The 16,712-nt window shown below is 42.2% G+C and overlaps 1 protein-coding gene across 2 annotated transcripts in view; it reads right to left on the minus strand.

Annotated features, from left to right (window-relative positions):
• Positions 1-143: 143 nt before the first annotated feature.
• Positions 144-16,712, minus strand: part of WRN (Werner syndrome RecQ like helicase) — a 30,863-nt gene continuing 14,294 nt past the window's right edge. The window contains exons 13-35 of one of the 2 annotated variants that reach the window (XM_017839217.1): positions 16,601-16,668; positions 16,334-16,442; positions 14,688-14,756; positions 14,408-14,490; positions 13,782-13,888; positions 12,868-13,055; positions 12,602-12,779; positions 11,857-12,038; positions 11,133-11,234; positions 10,671-10,763; positions 9,292-9,433; positions 7,751-7,921; positions 7,574-7,668; positions 6,871-6,943; positions 6,627-6,700; positions 5,706-5,784; positions 5,302-5,414; positions 4,726-4,840; positions 4,032-4,157; positions 3,158-3,320; positions 2,649-2,863; positions 1,084-1,221; positions 144-384 (exon numbers count right to left, since the gene is read on the minus strand). In XM_017839217.1, the coding sequence (XP_017694706.1) occupies positions 259-384; positions 1,084-1,221; positions 2,649-2,863; positions 3,158-3,320; positions 4,032-4,157; positions 4,726-4,840; positions 5,302-5,414; positions 5,706-5,784; positions 6,627-6,700; positions 6,871-6,943; positions 7,574-7,668; positions 7,751-7,921; positions 9,292-9,433; positions 10,671-10,763; positions 11,133-11,234; positions 11,857-12,038; positions 12,602-12,779; positions 12,868-13,055; positions 13,782-13,888; positions 14,408-14,490; positions 14,688-14,756; positions 16,334-16,442; positions 16,601-16,668 (2,809 nt within the window). In that variant the 3' untranslated portion in view covers positions 144-258. Of the gene's footprint in view, positions 385-1,083; positions 1,222-2,648; positions 2,864-3,157; positions 3,321-4,031; positions 4,158-4,725; positions 4,841-5,301; positions 5,415-5,705; positions 5,785-6,626; positions 6,701-6,870; positions 6,947-7,573; positions 7,669-7,750; positions 7,922-9,291; positions 9,434-10,670; positions 10,764-11,132; positions 11,235-11,856; positions 12,039-12,601; positions 12,780-12,867; positions 13,056-13,781; positions 13,889-14,407; positions 14,491-14,687; positions 14,757-16,333; positions 16,443-16,600; positions 16,669-16,712 lie in introns of both variants that reach the window. The other variant, XM_017839216.1, reaches the window with a different exon arrangement.

The following is a 16,712-nucleotide window of genomic DNA, read 5'->3' on the forward strand; positions in this document are numbered from 1 at the left end:
CGGAAATGGGCGGGGCGTCGCCATGGCAACGCGGCCCCGCCCGCCCTTAACCCCCGCCCCACACACGAAGTTACTTATTTACATATATATATTTATATAATTTTTAATTAATATCGGATTTCACACAGTGAAAAAAGCATAAGGGAGGGGGAAGAGAAAAAGAGTAGAACAGGTGCACTTAACCCCCCCTATAAGGAGGCAAGAGGCCATGCTGATAATGCTCATGGTACAAAAAAAAGATCATCTTAGTTTCCCTGTTCAGCTGAAAATCCCTTTTCTGGTTTCCGTTTTGCATTTCTTGGTCTGGGTTACAGGTAGAACTGTTGCTGCTGCTGAGGTTCCAAACCATTCTGGCACCTTCCTCTTGGGAGGAAAATGAGAGTTCTGGAAAGAAATTAATAAACACGGAAGGAAACACACAGTAAACAGGTTGTCTCAGACAGCTCTACTCCTCCACTTCATGCTCATCTGGAGACAGGAGCTGTTTAAATTGTTCCTGGAAGAGTTATGCCTCAATTTCAATACCTCGTTCAAGTACCTGAGGGATTAAGAATCAAACTCTAACAGTGGGGAGAACCAAGACTGGAAAATATTTGCACTCACAGCAGTATCCAGCTTCAAACTGAAGCAAGTGGTAGAGCAAGTGTTCCTGTTCAGAGACACAAGCTCCTTTCCCAATAAACCCACTAATGTCTGCTCATACAGCTTTTGTTTCTATAGACACCAGTGAAAAAATTCTAAGTGTGATGAGCATAGTCTCAGAACCCTCTGCCTGAAAGAGAAAAAAGGAATCAAATGTCCTCTTAAAATGTTGGAAGCATCTGCCATGAGATAATTGATGAGATATACTGAGGAAAAAAAAAAAAGGGTCCTGTAACAGGGTGCTGATGTCTAAGTGGGATATTCAGGCACAGCCAAGGCAATAAAAGCAATATGGCATCACTTCATCAAGGATATCAATGAGACAAGCGGGGTGGACAGGTTTTAGGCACAGTCAAGAACCCAGACAGAAGCTGGTAATTTGCTTTGTTGAAGATCAACACACAAATCAGCAGGTCTGGGCTGTGCTATAGGCAGTCTCACCTTGGGCTGAGAGTCAGCAAACAGCTCATCCTCCTCAGGGTCGAGGGCAGGCGGGTTAGAGGAGGTCACAGCGATGGGCTTCGGGGGGCCTGCTACCCCTCTGCTCCCTGCCTGGCTGCCATCCACACTCCCCACAACCTTCACATGGGACAGAAAGGAAGCAAGTTGTGTTATTCATGTTCAAATGCATTTTTACAGCAGAAGTGTCAGTTAACAACAGCACAGTGGGCATGGAGATGTTAACATTTTTTTACGTGATCCTGCTTGGACACAGGTTGGCAGAGCCACCCTGAGATTTTTGGATCAGCTACACATCCCTGTGTTACCAAAATCCACACTAATGGCAAGTCTACCACACACTTTATTAGAGTAAGAACATCTGTTTACTGAAGCCAAAGGCACCGTGTGCAGATGGGTTTTCTCTGTTCCTTCCTTGGATGCTGGATTGATCCAATTACCCTGTAAAAGCAGCAGCAGTGTCAGGCTGTTGAAATCCAAGAACATCCATTAACAGATTTAAAAGCTGCTTGCTACAGGGAATTATTAGAGCCAGGATATTTTCTGAAGAAGTAAATAAAGACTGTTTGGATTAGCTTTTGGATTTGCAGTCTAATCATTTGTACAATATTAATTTGATTATTAATGGCATGTTATTCCTGTTATTAGCTCCAGGAGCTAACAGGAGCAGGAAAAAGTGTGATTAGAGCTCAGGCAACTGGAGTGCCAGGAGGTCAGCTGCAGGAAAGACAAGGCTCAGACACAGATATTGTAGAAAGAAAATAGCACTAAGGCATGCAAGAAAAATCAATTTGGCAAAATAGCAAGGCTTGAAAAATTGTTTGAGACAGTCAGCCCAAAAACGTGTAGGAACAGACATGAACTCCCAGCACAGGCAGCAGAAGCACAGTTTGTCATTTTTTTTTTTTTTAACCATTCCCACCAGGAGCCACTCAGTGCAGGGTGCCATTTGTACAAGGTGCTGAAGTGGGACTTAGGGGACATGAAGGCCAGTGAAGAGCTCAGACTATCCTGGACTTGCTCATAAAGCAACAAAGAGCTCCTTATTTCCCAAGATTTGTCCCCAAGGAGTCAGGCTAATGGCATTACACTTGTTATCAGGGCTATGCTCAGCAGTTTTAAACAGAGGAATCCAAAGACAGAGACTACTGGCTGGCCTTGCCTTTTGCTTCCCACATCAGGTTGGTGATCAGGTACTAATATACAGAAGGAAGGCAAGGGTATGGCCTGGATTTGGTGGTTATGAGGGATCCAGTTTATCCAAGTTTTCAGGCAGGGAAGAACTTGGAATGTGTGTGACAAGTCATAGCTAAGCTGCACAGGTCTGACCTCGTCCTAGGTCAACACTTTTCCAAAAAGAATCCTCTGTTTCTGCTCTGAGCATTCTTCTGAGGAGATGAAAGCAGTTCTACTCAAAACTGAGTGAGAGATGGATTGGGAAGATGAGACACTAAGCACTGCTGGAAACAGCAAAGGGCTGTTAAGTTTGCTCCTACAAAGGAAACATTCTTTTACACAAGAACAGTTTTATACCTGCTTTTACTAACCTGTGTTTTATTCCACAAGGCACCTTCCCTGCTTGCTTGATCAGCTCCTGTTTTTTCCTGCTGCCCTTCTGGCCACACCAACCTCCTTTTGATGCCTAAGCCATCTTGAGACTTATTTCTATCCTCTTTCTCCAATAGTGCAATTGTCATCTTGATGAGATACAGCTCAATATTTGCAGGAACAAGTTTTCTAATTACTTGAATTTTGGTTGTGTCTTGGAAAAAAAATAAATACAATATTGATTGGTTTTTAAGCTTCTTGCCCCTTATTCAGTTATGCTTTAATACACATTGGTTGTCCCTCATTAAGGCATAGGATGGATTAAGGCATGGAAAAGATAGGAAAATAAAACCATGTATGAGTTTGACTCATAAGATCTGGGATAAATTCTCAGTGTGTTTTCTGAGGATGCCAGTTCTACTTGGTCAGGCTGTTGTTTTTTTCCCCCCAAAACATTTGAGTAAACAGAGATTTAGGAGGGATGCTCAGTATTTTCCATATGACTCACCTGAGTCAACAGGAGGATTACGGATAACATCAGTAATGACCCTCTGAACTTCAGGAGTCAATCCTGCTCGCTCCAGGCTGACAGGGAAGCCAGCTTTCATGGCCTGCAACAGGTGAGTGCCAACCACAGCAAGAGGCAGAGATCTGCACTCACTTATAGCCCTCTGGGGAAACAAAGGCAGAAGGGATCAATGTGGCAGAATGGTCTGAAGCACAACCCAAAGCCTGGCAGCTTCCCATTCCCAAAAAGCAATCAGGAGATACCAGCACACAGCAGCGCAACAAAGCTCCCCAAAACACTGCATTACTCCTCACAGTTGCCTAATTTCTTTCCCAGCTTGTAAAGAAGGTTTTTCTCTTGAAGCTACTGTTTCACAGCTTAAGTGCAACATCTCACCTTGAATTTTGAGACTAAGCAGCTGTGGTGCACCTGACCTTCCAGAGGTCTGCACAATACCCAACATCCATGCAGGACATGGATAACAGCACCAAAACAAATCACCCCCCTCACTTTCACATGTTGAATTCTTCTCTTAAAGCATTTGCCTTGAAGAAGAACATCTCAAACTTCATTGGCCCAAACTTGTACTTCTCAAGGAGAGATTTCCAACTGGTGTCTTGTACTCCTCAAAAAAACCCCCTAGGTTTCAAGCTTCTACTCATTTCTCCCCAGGGAACACACAGTGTGCATATAATCATCAGGATTAGTGGATACAGAGCATCAAGTTGCCCATTAATAATTGTACAAGTATTTGTTGTTAATTTGTCCTTAGGCACACTTAACTAAGGGACCATCTGACAAGGTTTACCCTTGGGAGGGGCAAAGCAAAGCTGTTAGCTTTCAAAGTAAAGGGCCTCCAGAGGGAAAAGCTTACCACAGACAAGTTTTTGTCTTGGAACAGGATATATGTGACGTGCTCTGAGGGAGAAAGGGCTCTAGCACACTTCCAGGGAGATGCTTCTTTCTGATCTTTAGGTGCAGATGTGGGGAAAACGTCAGCCTAAGTGAGATAAAGTAAAATAAAAAGTATTATATCCCAGTGACAACCAATGAGTCACCCATCCATTATCTGAAGCTACCTGAATAAGTAATATTAACAGAATCATTCACCTCTCTGAAGGTTGGTTTTGACCCAAACTCAAATGTTCTACAAACAAAGAAAAGAGGGAATCCAGATGGACAGCCACATGTTCCCATCTTCTTAAAACAAGCATGAGGCTGTCCAAGGGACTTAGAAAAGAAAACCAGGCAGAAAAAAAATAAAACAGTGTCCAGGTCAACACATCTTCTTAGGTATTGCTCATTCCATGTGAAACTACTCCATCAGAACAAACTGTGGCATTCAAGTCTATTGCTTAGCATGGGAAACTCCTCTATTCGAGCTAAACTTTTTCTCAACACAGATTTACTGAAAACAACCATAAAACCAGGAAGGCTTTTGGTTCCCATTCCTAGATCATAATGCTTTCTTTGTAAAGCAGAAAGATGACTCGATGGAGTCCCATAGCTGCAGACCAAAATACAACAAGGCTCTTGCCAAAGTAGTAGACACCTCATGTATGTCATACCTGTAAGTCATTTACTTGGCAGAAGTCCTTAATTTCAGTCAGGAGAGGGATCAGCATGGTGGACTTGGCTTCAGACACACCATCAATTTTCTTCACGTTCTCAACACTTGTAGGCCTGGTTTGGGATGAAGAATAAAAAGCCACGGGAATGTGCTATGCCAACACTTGCAAACATCAAGTGTCTGTGAAGGACACACTTGGAGCACAGATCTCTTAATAAAAACTTGAAAGTATTATTACTGTAACCTTATGTCTGCAACTAACCAAGTTCACTGTTAGCACTTCTAAATCATCAAGCTTGACCACAGTCAAAGCTTCAAGTTTGCTGCTTGATACTTTGGAGAACCAATTTACCACAAAACATGTTTATTTGTCTCTACCTCCCACATAAGCCCCCAGCTCTTCCATGCATTAACAACATACACATTCCCAAAATATTGTTGTCCAATGCCTTTCAGTAGCTGGGGGAGACACTTTGGATGCTTTACCCCTTCTCCCAAGAGAAGCAGAAAGGGAATTTGTGACTTGGCTTGCAGCCTCCCCAATTTGTACAACACATCTCCATGCTGGCTTTACCTTATCCGGGCCATCTCCACCAGGACTTTATTGGTTGCCAGGACAGCTGGAGGAATTTCCTTCTCATTAGCTACCTTCTGTCTAGCAGTCAGGAGCTTGCCATACAGAGCAGTCTGGGAAGAAGGGAGCCAAATTCTCATGAAGCAGCTCTACATCACTCAGAGGTGTAATTAATACAAGAGGAAAGGTTATCCACTTCCCTGATCTTTCCATTAATACACAAAACCCCCTGCAATCCTTTAACCCGTCCTAAGCTATTTAAATTCCTCTTCTAGGACTTTTATTCAAAACAACTCATTTTTAAGAGCTGTCCGAGCCAGCTGCTCCAACACAGGACAACTGTGGTTTGCAGGTTGACTGCAATTCAGAGATATCCTCCCCATCCCCCCAAAGAAAACCCTTACCTCTAGTTCTTTTTCTCGGGATGAAACAGCTGGTTCTTGGGGTTTCAAAGGAGATTTCAGTGGTGAACGCCCTGAAACACTAACAACAAAACAGAAGTGTGAAGGAAGCCTTGCATTAGATCAGTTTATTCACAAACACAAGCTCCAAAAAGCACTTGTCCACTCACAACACGATTCTGATGCCATCCCACCTCACATTTTTCCCCATGGAGAACATTAATCCTGGCAAAAAGCACTAATAACCTGAAAACCATCAGTGACAGGGACACAGCTGCTGTGCTCCAAGTGGAATTAGCACAGCTCCCAGACTCAGGAACGTTTGCCCTTAATTAGACTGCCATGATTATACTGCTATATCTGTTAGCAGACACTCTGGACTAAGAGCATCCTTTCCTAAGCACAGCACAAAATAACCCTTGATTTGGATTGTAGCTGTCCCTAAAATAATTTATCTTCCCATGGCTGCAGTGGCAATTATTCATTTAAGTGACACAGCCTCTTTTCCTGTCATCTGCCAGCATCAGAAGAGTGGCCTGAAGGAGGAATCCACTCAGAAATACAAGGTGCATTTAATCTGAAGCAGCACATGAGCCAGGAAAACAAATTACTTGGTCTGCTTTTTGCAAAAGGTTATTTGATTTCTTTTGACCTGAGGGAGCCTCAACTTAGTCGTAGTCTTCTCCAGACCAGTAGAAAGGCAAAGCCCTCAAGTGATGTTAACTGTTAAATGTTGTAATAGCTCAAGGTTTTGAAATATAATGAGAGTTTTAGGCACTTGCCTTTTTTTTTTTTTAATGGATTAAACATTTTCACAGCCATTTCATAAGAGAATGCTCATTTTAAGGATCACTCTGCAAGCAGTATCCCTATTATTAACACAGTCAGAGTTAAGAAATTCTGTTTCAGTTTCAAATACTGTACCTGTTAAGCGTGTTACTGCTTCTTGGAGGAGTTTTACCTTTTTTCTCATATGAAAACATCTCATATAAAGACATCTATAAAAAAAAACCAAAAACACAAGAACAAGACAAATGCTGCTTTACCATCTTTTCACTGAGGTTGCCGTTAGCAGCAAAATATTAATTTTAACGATTCGTTTGCAAGGATTTTTTTTTTAAATGAGCAAGGATGGATCACAGTGCAGGAGGGTCGTACTGGTACAGACCTGCTTGACTGGTGACTGTGCTGTTCCTTTGGTGCCTGGGGAGCGCTGTGCAGAGAGGACAGGCAAAGGTCTGCTGCTGGAATAAAATTAATTACATCTTCATCAAATCAGACCAAATCATTTGTACAGTTACATTGCCCTTAAAACAAAAAAAATTTAACATTTCGCTAAGCAAACCAATTTCAAGTTTTTTGTGACAAACGGAATTTTTTTGACAACCTTGAAAGAGTTTTGATTTTAAAGATCCCATTAGTGGAGAAACCAGTTAGTACCAATTTTTTGGTTTGCACTAAGCACACAGCTTTCAGCATTGCTTACTGGTGAAATAATAAGCTATTTTTTTTAATTCTAGAAGACAGAGCTCAAAGAGTCACAAGTGTACTTAGAAGGCAAAAGAAAACTGGTACTTTATCATCACCTTTATTACCAACTCTGTGTAGGCACCAGAACAGGCTCCTACAGCCAGAACTCAAGAGCTTTGTTCTAATATTATTTCCTGTTGCAGCAAAGCCTCTGCAGTCTCCAGTTCATTATTCTTTCTGGTTTTGTGGAAGACCACGCCCGCACTCTTTATTCAATTTAAACAGAAGCAAAAGCAAAACTAAAGTTTCACATGCTCTCCTGTCCAACCCCGCCACCTCCAAAAGCAGGTTTCAGAGACAGAGCTGATGTCAGTGAAGAAGTGGTCAGCTGCCATAATTACCTTCTAGAAGGCCTCTGCAGATTAAGGTCTTCACTGGACTGTAACAGAAGACTTGGATTTGAAGCAGATCCAGCTTTTGACAGCCAATTTCTACCCTGTAAGAAAAACTGTGTGGCTTAGCCATGGATTTGAGAGCTCAGGGAAGCTCTCAAAGGGTCGTTTCACACCCAAAAGTACCTTCTGGGTGAGCATACAAATAGTTGCAAACTTGTTATGCCCTGAGACTTCTTTGAGGAATCCTTCCATGATCAGCTGCTGGCAGAGCAGTTTCCACCAGTTCTCTGGCCATTCTTTCCCACTGCCAAAGAGGGGGTGCCTTCGGAACCGGTCTGGCAAGTGTTGGGAGTTCTGAAAGTTTTCAAAGAATCACATTGGTCCAGTCCTTGCGGAACCAAGTTTTAAATAAAACCCCCAACCCAAAACCCCGGAAAGTGAGGAGCTTCCTCTAATCTAATCTGCTCCTGCACTTTCTGACAAGATAGATCACGATTTTCTTTCGCATTAAAACCCCACACCAACCTACACTTACATCACAGAACTATCAAAACACCTCCCTTCATATAGGAGGAGGTTACAGGAATGACCCAGCCATCCACAGCAAAGAAATCAAGTCACCCAGTGCAGTTTGTATTCAACCACTTGAGGTCAACCTAACATTGCATGAGTTCAAACAGAAGCTGTTACCCACTCAGTTTTTGATTTAGAAGAGCCTACAACAGTAAAATTAAGTTCACAAGTCCTGTTTAAATCCCAGGACACAGATACTAAGCCAGAAGCAAGTTCATTACACATGTTAGCTCTACTCCTCCTCCTCCTCCAGCCTTCATTGCAGTGTTTTTCATTTGTTTTAAAACACTGCTGATCTACTCATATCTTACCAACGGTTCTGGCTCCAAAAAAGCTGATTAGCTTCTGTCTGACGGGTTTTTATGCCCCTGAACTCTGAGCCCAACTACTATTTCAGCCCAGAAAAGGCTGTTCTTGTAGGCAGTAAAAGGCTATTCTGGATTTGCAGTGCAAATATGGCATAAGCTTCACTTACTCCAGTCATCTCATAAATGAATAGTCCTTCACCGAAATCTGTTACAGAATATTTCTATCCCAACACACTCGTGTGTCAACAAGCAACTTTAATGTCTTATTAAAAGGTTAAAAATAGACATAATTCACCCAGTTTTATCAAGTACTACAGGTCTTTCTTTCTCTCCTCAGTTTGTAAACATAAAAAGTGATTCTGCTCTTATTGTGATTTTATTTCCAGTGAGCCTCTTACTTCGTATTTCAAACAAGTTATCCTTTACGTTCATTCTAGTATCCTACTTCTCACCTCACTGCTCCAAGTCAGCCAGCAGCACAAAGCCACAGTGAAAGCAATCATTTGCTTTATTCCAACACAAACCAGCTATTTTTAAGCTGTTAAGATGTTTATTCTTCGTCCTGAAAAGGCTGTTCCTTTCAAGATAACCAAAGCAGTGTATTTTCATAACAAGCTTTCAGGACAATCAGCTTGTTTGTTGCAGGGGAAGTGGTGCTGAGCAGCTTCACTGCTGATAGTTAAAACTCTCTGTATATACAAATATCCATCTCTCCAAGAAAAAGGTATATACACAGGCACATGGATGTAAACCCATGTACTGTTTGGTACATCAATCGAGAGGGACACTGGAACAGCCCCCTCCACTCTCAGAACACATCCAAGGAGTTCAACTATCACTTACAGACCCTCGGAGAAGCAGAATGGGCCTTTTAGTCCCAAACTTCTCTTCCAGGGCGACCACTGCAGACAGCAGCTGATGAGCTTGCTTCCCAAAATCCTGCAAGCCACCCTCAGAGTCACTGGGGGCTGCAAGACAGGAGCCTCTGGAGGCAACAAAGAAAACCAAGTTTAATACAGGCAAATCAAGTCCCCGTTCCCTTGTTCCAAATATTATTGGTAGCTAAAGGAAATAACCACAAGTAACTACCTCAGTCTCACATTTTCCATCCTAGTACTGTACACGTTTAATTATTTATGTCAGTGTAGCTTCAAGTGTCTCACACAGCTGTCCACGCCAAAAATAAGCAGTTCTTCCTTGTACCTGCTGTTGCAGAACATTGCCCCAGCAATCTTCTGAATTGACTATTTAAATATTTTGGCTGGTTTAGGCATGTACAACATGCCTTTAATTGCACCTAATAACCAATAGGTTTTTGTCTTTCTTTGAGAAAACAAAGGAAAAAAACCCAACAACATATTTATTACTGACTGGAAGAACCCATTGAAAAGTTACTGGCACACATCACTTCCAAGGAGAAAAAGGAAAATTATCTATTCCAAGGGATTTCAGTTCTGCAATACAAATTCACCATCTGGCTCTTTACTGGCACAGCAACACGACTGCAAAGATTGAAATGATGATCTCTTAAATTCTCCTTTAGGTATTGCAGAGGCCAAGCAAAGACTTCTTAATTCCTGACATACTCAAGAGCGCAGCTGAATTGATCACCGTTTTCCAGAAAACAACTCAGCATAATGTCTTGTCTTGGATCAGAAAGCACCAGGCTACCAGCAAGAACAAGGAATCCTTTATTATAACTTCAGGGAAAGCTTTATTTTAACTACAGAACAAACTGAGAAAGGTGTTTCTGCTCATGCCTCTGACTACTGACCCCCTGAATTCCCTCCAGCACGTGCACGAGATTATTATCAAGGCTAAAAGAACACATGTCAGCACATGCTGTAACAGGAACACAGCTCCCTGGACACTGCACTGGGGCAATTTAGCCCACACCACTTGCAAGTGTTTTCTTTCGGGATTAATTACCCAACAGGGCTTAAACTGATTAATAAAAGTGTATTCACAGTTTCAGAGTGTTGCTTAAACCCTTATAGGAACTGTGACCATGCTCTATTCCAGGCTTTCCCCACAGCTTAACTTAGATCTTATGGCTTGCTCAACTCATTAGAAAAAGGTTAGAGAGTTGTTCCAAAATATACCTCAGGCTGAACATCTGCAAGATCAGATGCATAAAAGCCAATTATTTTAGATAATTTGCCTTCTAAGTCAGTCTGAGAGAACATAACCTCCAGTATCAGTCTTTAGGGAAGAAAGCTTACCTGGACCTGCAATTATCACAGCATTCTTCTGTGCCCATGATGCCAGAGGAAACCTTTCGGAGCTGTTTGTCTTCAAAATGAGACAGGATGATTCTACCCAAGGGAATGGACGGAATTCAATGAAAGACCAAGAATTTACACATGAAATTTATTGCAGAAAACTGAGTTGAAATCAGCATCGTTAATTAATTCACTAGGGAACCAATTATTTAGCTTTGATTCCTCTGAAGAAAAGGTTTGGGTTTTTTAAAGTAAATAAGGAAACACTTGATGTATGTGTACAAATGTGCTGAAGGCTGTATTTTTGATACTGCTCATTAATATAAAATAGAATGTTCTGTGCTTGTAGAACAGACTTAGTGTAGGATGCCTTCTGGTTACGACCTCCAGCTGTGACCAAGTCAGTAGCTCTTATCAGAGCTGCCTGAAGTGAGAAAACATTAAGCAGGTTCTAGCACTCACTTCCTCCTGCAGCTGTTGGACACAAGGTACTTCTCCATTTTTGCCAACATCTTCAGTTTGTACAACCGGAACTTCTCGTTGTGGATCTCGTTTATGAGGCGCCTGTCAGCCAAGGGGAAAAGTGAAGAGCCTTAAATACTCACCAAAAATGAAATGTGCCAGGCATTCACAAGGAACAGCTAGAAAATATATCCTACAAAACCCAGCCCCAAGCTGCCTGCCTGCTTCTCCACAGCCTTGATAATCAGAGCACAGGGCACACTAAGGAAAGCACATTCTTCTAAACATTATTCCATCAGAATATTACAACTTCTTTCAACCTCACTACTGAACTTCAGAGATCCATGCCAAAAAGGCACCAAGGAGGGAGAAAAGAGCAGAGGGCACTGAGAGCTGCTTCTCTCATTCCCTAGTTGTCCAGTCTCCGGCAATTTGTCATCAGCTCCACTGCCAGACTGCAAAATACGCTGGGATATCATCACTCTTCTTTTAAGAGCCTCACAGGTGGCATGTTAGGACATATCTACCTGTTGCCTCATTTAATATCCTTCACAGTAATCACTGGAAGCATCCAACTGAGAAAATAACATGGGACTACTTGATGGGAATACGGAGTGCTCGTTCTGGCCCTGCCCTGAGCTGCTAAACCTGAGCTAGCACCCTGCACCACAGGGCATCCAAAACTGTTCTGGTTGTGTCAAATCAGTTGTTCCCAGTCCTTTACCTGTTACAAGCCAAGTCTGTTGCAGCCCACAAGACGTGGCAGGAAGCAGGAAGCCCATCACGGCCGGCTCTCCCGATTTCCTGGTAATAGGATTCCATTTCCTTCGGGGCACCGTAATGGATAACCAACCGGATATCTGTTTTATTGATGCCCATTCCAAATGCCACTGTAGCCACAACACACTACAAAACAAGAGGCCACATGCTGGATGTTTTCAAGGGAGCACAAAGAATAAGCCTGGATTAATGTTCACACTCTTGGTGACAACTTGTTGCTACAGACTCAAAATCCAGCTTAAAATTACAACAGCTTCAGACTCACACGTGGCTACCTTAAGTCTGATTTTGGCCAGAGCACAGCCATAGGATTATAAACATGACAGGAATGATGTGCTGAGGGAAATGCAGGAGTATTTTCAAGTAGCTGTTCTCAAAGGTATTGTGAGAAGGAACACAAGTCGCAGGATAGCACTGCTGCCTAGGAAAAAAGCAGCTCACAAATTGTGATCATGTTGGTCCAGCCACCACTACTTTCCTTAAATGTCATGCATTTTTTAAGGGAATTACTACAGAAATCGCCAGGATAAGCCAGGAATCTTGTTACTGTCAGCATAGACCAGCAACTTCTTTGCCCAGAATTGGAGACAGAAGAAACCTGTAATACATGCTGATAGTCCAAAATTCTTTCTACCACCAGAAACTCTGCAGTTATAAATAGGACCAAGCGGATTTTGTTTCCTCCATACCTGAATTTCATCCCTCATGAACTGGTGGTGGGTGTCTCTCCTCTGTTTGTTCCCCATTCCAGCGTGGTAGGTACCACAGGCCACGTTGAGTTTATTCAGTTCAAACACCACTTGCTCAGTGGCCTTTCTTGTAGGGCAGTAGATGATAGTGGGGCCTTCAAACTCATACACAGAAGCGCTTAAAATAATAACAACATGTAAAGAGACAGAACAGAGGAAGTCATCCACCTGCAAGAAGTCTGAGGGACCAACAAAACCAGGCTTACCTTCCTTTCCTAGTTAGGAACTGTTTCAAATCCTTACAGATGTCTCCACTTTGTTGTCCAACTTCCAAGTACAGGTTAGGTCTGTCAAAACTAGTACAGGTAACTTGGGGATTCCTCAGGTTCAGGCATTTCACTATGTCCTCTCTAATTGAGGGGCTTGCAGTTGCAGTTAAAGCAACAATGGGAACCTGCAATGAGAAGTAGAAAAACATCCATGACCTTCCACTAATTTCTTTTTTTAACCAAAAAACTCAATAGAAAACTGATACAGAATGTAAACAGGCACTTGAATGAGTTTATGATCACTGGATCAGGTCAGTTATTTGAAAAATGTAGTTCATATTCAGCTTCCTGAGCATTTTGGATCGAAGTTCCAGGACAGCAGACAGGGACAGAACTCCTAAAACATCAAGTTTAATTCTGAATGTGTCTATCTTCCATGAGTCCACAGTAATTTTCTGATGTGATTAGCTAAATTTAGGGAACATAGGATGAAACTTCCAATAAGAGCATGTAAAGTTCAGGTCTAAATTTTTAAGCTCATGCAATAAATGCTTGAGGAGTGTCTAGAAAGGAGTTGCATGTTCCTACAATTCACTCACTCAGATAAAAACAATAAAAAAAATCTCTCAGTGTTAAACCAGAAGCTTAGGAACATCATGTCATCATGTTCCACAGCATAGGGATCCAAAGCAGTTCACATTTCAGAAGTTTCTGGCAGCCCAGTTTCAGAATATCCTTCACTTAAGCATTTGGAAAAGAAACCACAAAGTCCAGTCACTGACAGGGACTGCTCAAACTCCAAGCCAGCATAGTCAGTACACCCAAAGGACAAGGTAAAAGAACCTGCTATTTCCAAACTATCACACAAAATCCTTGTCTTTTATTGGAAACCCAACATATCCAAACCTCACCAGTGGCAGAACCTTCTTTAGTGAGCCTAAAGTTCTGAAGGAGTTTCTGAAGTCGTGGCCCCACTCGGAGACGCAGTGAGCTTCATCCACAGCTATGAGGGTGATACCTGGTGGGCACAAAACCACAGCACAGACATGTGAACTGCCTACAGCACTAGAAACTCAGTTCCTTGCTAAAACAACTCCTGGAGTTTCCATGCCTTGATTTTACTCAATGACCTGTCCACTAGCTGCATCACCTTTGATAAAAAGAGCATTTTTAAGATGCATTACTGCATTTGAAAACACCACTTCATTGTTACATTCAGCTGAAGACCAAAGAAATACCAATACTAAAAGGCTAAAATATTTAGTGTTATGCATTTCAATTCCTCTGATTCAACAATCAGTGCTTTAGCACCTCTGTTCCCAAATAAGTGCCCAACATTGCCAGGCCAAGATCATGCTAAAGACACTACTCACATTTTTTTTATCCATGACAGGATCTCATGACACCATTTATTTACAGTCACTACACTACCCTCACCAAGGAACTAGTGAAAAATCTTCAGATACTCAAAATTTTTAAATAAAACTATTAATTTAATCAGCCTGGCAACTCACCCACAGCCTTATCCTCAACTTACCAACAGTTTGGTCAAGATCCTGAAGTAACTGTAAATTCCCAGAACAAAACTCTGGAGTCATGTATATGACACTGTACTGACCTCTGAAAGACCAAAAATACACTGTCAAAGGAGAGAAAACCCCAGACAAGTAAATTCAACAAAGTCATGATTGTCTCAAAAAGGGAAATGAGAACAAGACCAGATTTCTGACAGGGAACAAGAGGAACTCAGTGAAGACCATAGAAAGCATTCCAGAAAAGTCACACCCACAGTCCCAGAAAGCTTGGCTAAGACTCACCCTCTGATGGCTTCCTTGACCTGTTTTGACTGAGCTGAACCAAGGAAACAAGCTGGAATCCCTGACATTCTGCAGAAATAAAAAAAGCACAGTCATGAACAAATTTAGTCTCCAAGCTTTAGCTTCCAGCCTGTGCCAGCATTTCTAAAGGAAGTTCAAGCTGTGAGGTCAGAGACTATTTTCTTCAAGGATCTTTCTGGGGAAAATCCTTCCAAAAAAGCAAGAGTGATCCATGGCTACTCCTGCCACCCAAATCCTCTTCCACTTCCCCTCCAGCTCTGTCCACAAGAGACACATCAGATGAGTACAATTAGGAATTGAAGAAAGGAAGACCATTTTCCTTGCACAGGAGACAAGTTCACTAATAAAACATCTAAAAGAATTTGCTAAATGTATTTTCTTTAACTATTCTCTTATGCAGTCCATCATACTTACATGTTAGCATTTTAGCTCACCATTTTTTTTGCCTTGACATTCTATCTTTTGTGAGCTACTCATGCTGCATCTGCTAATTTTCCATCAGGTGGCTGCTTTTTAATGACAAACTCCATAATTACCAGCTCAACCAATTTGTATTTTAGCTCTTAATGCAATACATCACCGAGTTTTCCTATGTCTCTTGGTCTTCACAGCTGCTGAGCAGCCAGACTGACAGACAAATTACTGAGTGGCAGCAGACTGTAGAAATTCAGTCTCCTGAGCCTTCAAAATGAATGACCCACTGGGAATGTAGTGAATAAACCCTATCCACTGAGGAAAACAGTGGAAAAGTCAAAGCAGCAGCTGAATACACAGACACCCTGCTGAGTAATACCCAGTCAAGGAGCTGAGGCTGTCCAGCCATTCACCTGCACACAGTCATGAAAATACCAGGCATAATTGATGTTTCTCACTTCAAAACATCTTCATATCCCCCCTTTCACAAAAGCCCCCTTTTTCCCAAGTTGGACCAGGCAAGAATGAACTAGGTAACTCAGCATGATTCCCACAGCTTCAATGAACAAGTGTCAGAAGTGAACAGCTCTTACAATAGGAAGCAAGTGAGTGTGCAGAAAGCATTATTAGGTATTTAAAAAAAAAAAAAAATCAAACAAAATTATCTTGACAATACCTGTGACTGCTCATGTGAAAGCAATTTGGTGTCACCCACAAGTTTCCCCCCCTCAGATCTTTTAAGTGAAGAGGCCAACTTTTAGGAGACCTACTGCACTGTCCCTCTTGAAAGCCTGTGCTGCTATAACTTGGATATGAATTGCCTGCAGCTGCTTCCAGCTACTCAGATGTCACTTCTCAGACCCAAAGGAAGCCCTGCCCAACTCTGACAGAACTCCCACAGGCTGAAACAGCCCGTGAAGCTCCTCTGTCACTTCAGTCCGGGCAAAAAAAGGCCCGTGAACCCAGAAATACTTTGTGTGTTCCTTCAGAAACCCCACAAAGATCCTTTGCAAATTCAGCCTATGGTTCACCTACCCGGCAAATCCAGGGATTTGAGACTGTCTACACAGCCAGTGTGTGTTCCTGGAGAAACATATGCTCTACAGCTGACTCACAAACAGCTTCCACTTGAAGCCCCAAGAAATGCCACAGGCAGGATCTGTGTTTCCACAGGCAATGCAGCAGCAGCTTGTTACCACCACATTACTTACGTCAACTGCAGCACCTGGTCCTCCATCAGGGAGATCAGAGGACAGATGACAACTCCTGTACGTCCAGTATAAACAGGAGGAAACTGGTAGCACAAGCTTTTTCCATAGCCTGAAAGAAAAAGGGGCAGAAGTGAGACATCATGTGTCCTACACACTAAACCAGACAATCCCAAAACCTTGTCAGCCCTGTTTGTTCTGCTAGTCCCCCCAAAAAGGGAATAATTTTTTTTTTTTTTTGCTGTTTCTTAGGGTGTAAAGGTAACTTACCAGTTGCCATGACAACAAGATTATCTCTTCTGTCTTCTAAAAGAGAATTGATGACTTTCCACTGGACCCTTTAAATTAAGCAAAAGGGGAATACTTGGATTTTTGCCACCAC

Source organism: Lepidothrix coronata, unplaced genomic scaffold (genome assembly GCF_001604755.1).
Source record: "Lepidothrix coronata isolate B3197 unplaced genomic scaffold, Lepidothrix_coronata-1.0 Scaffold388, whole genome shotgun sequence".
Lineage (NCBI taxonomy): Eukaryota > Metazoa > Chordata > Aves > Passeriformes > Pipridae > Lepidothrix > Lepidothrix coronata.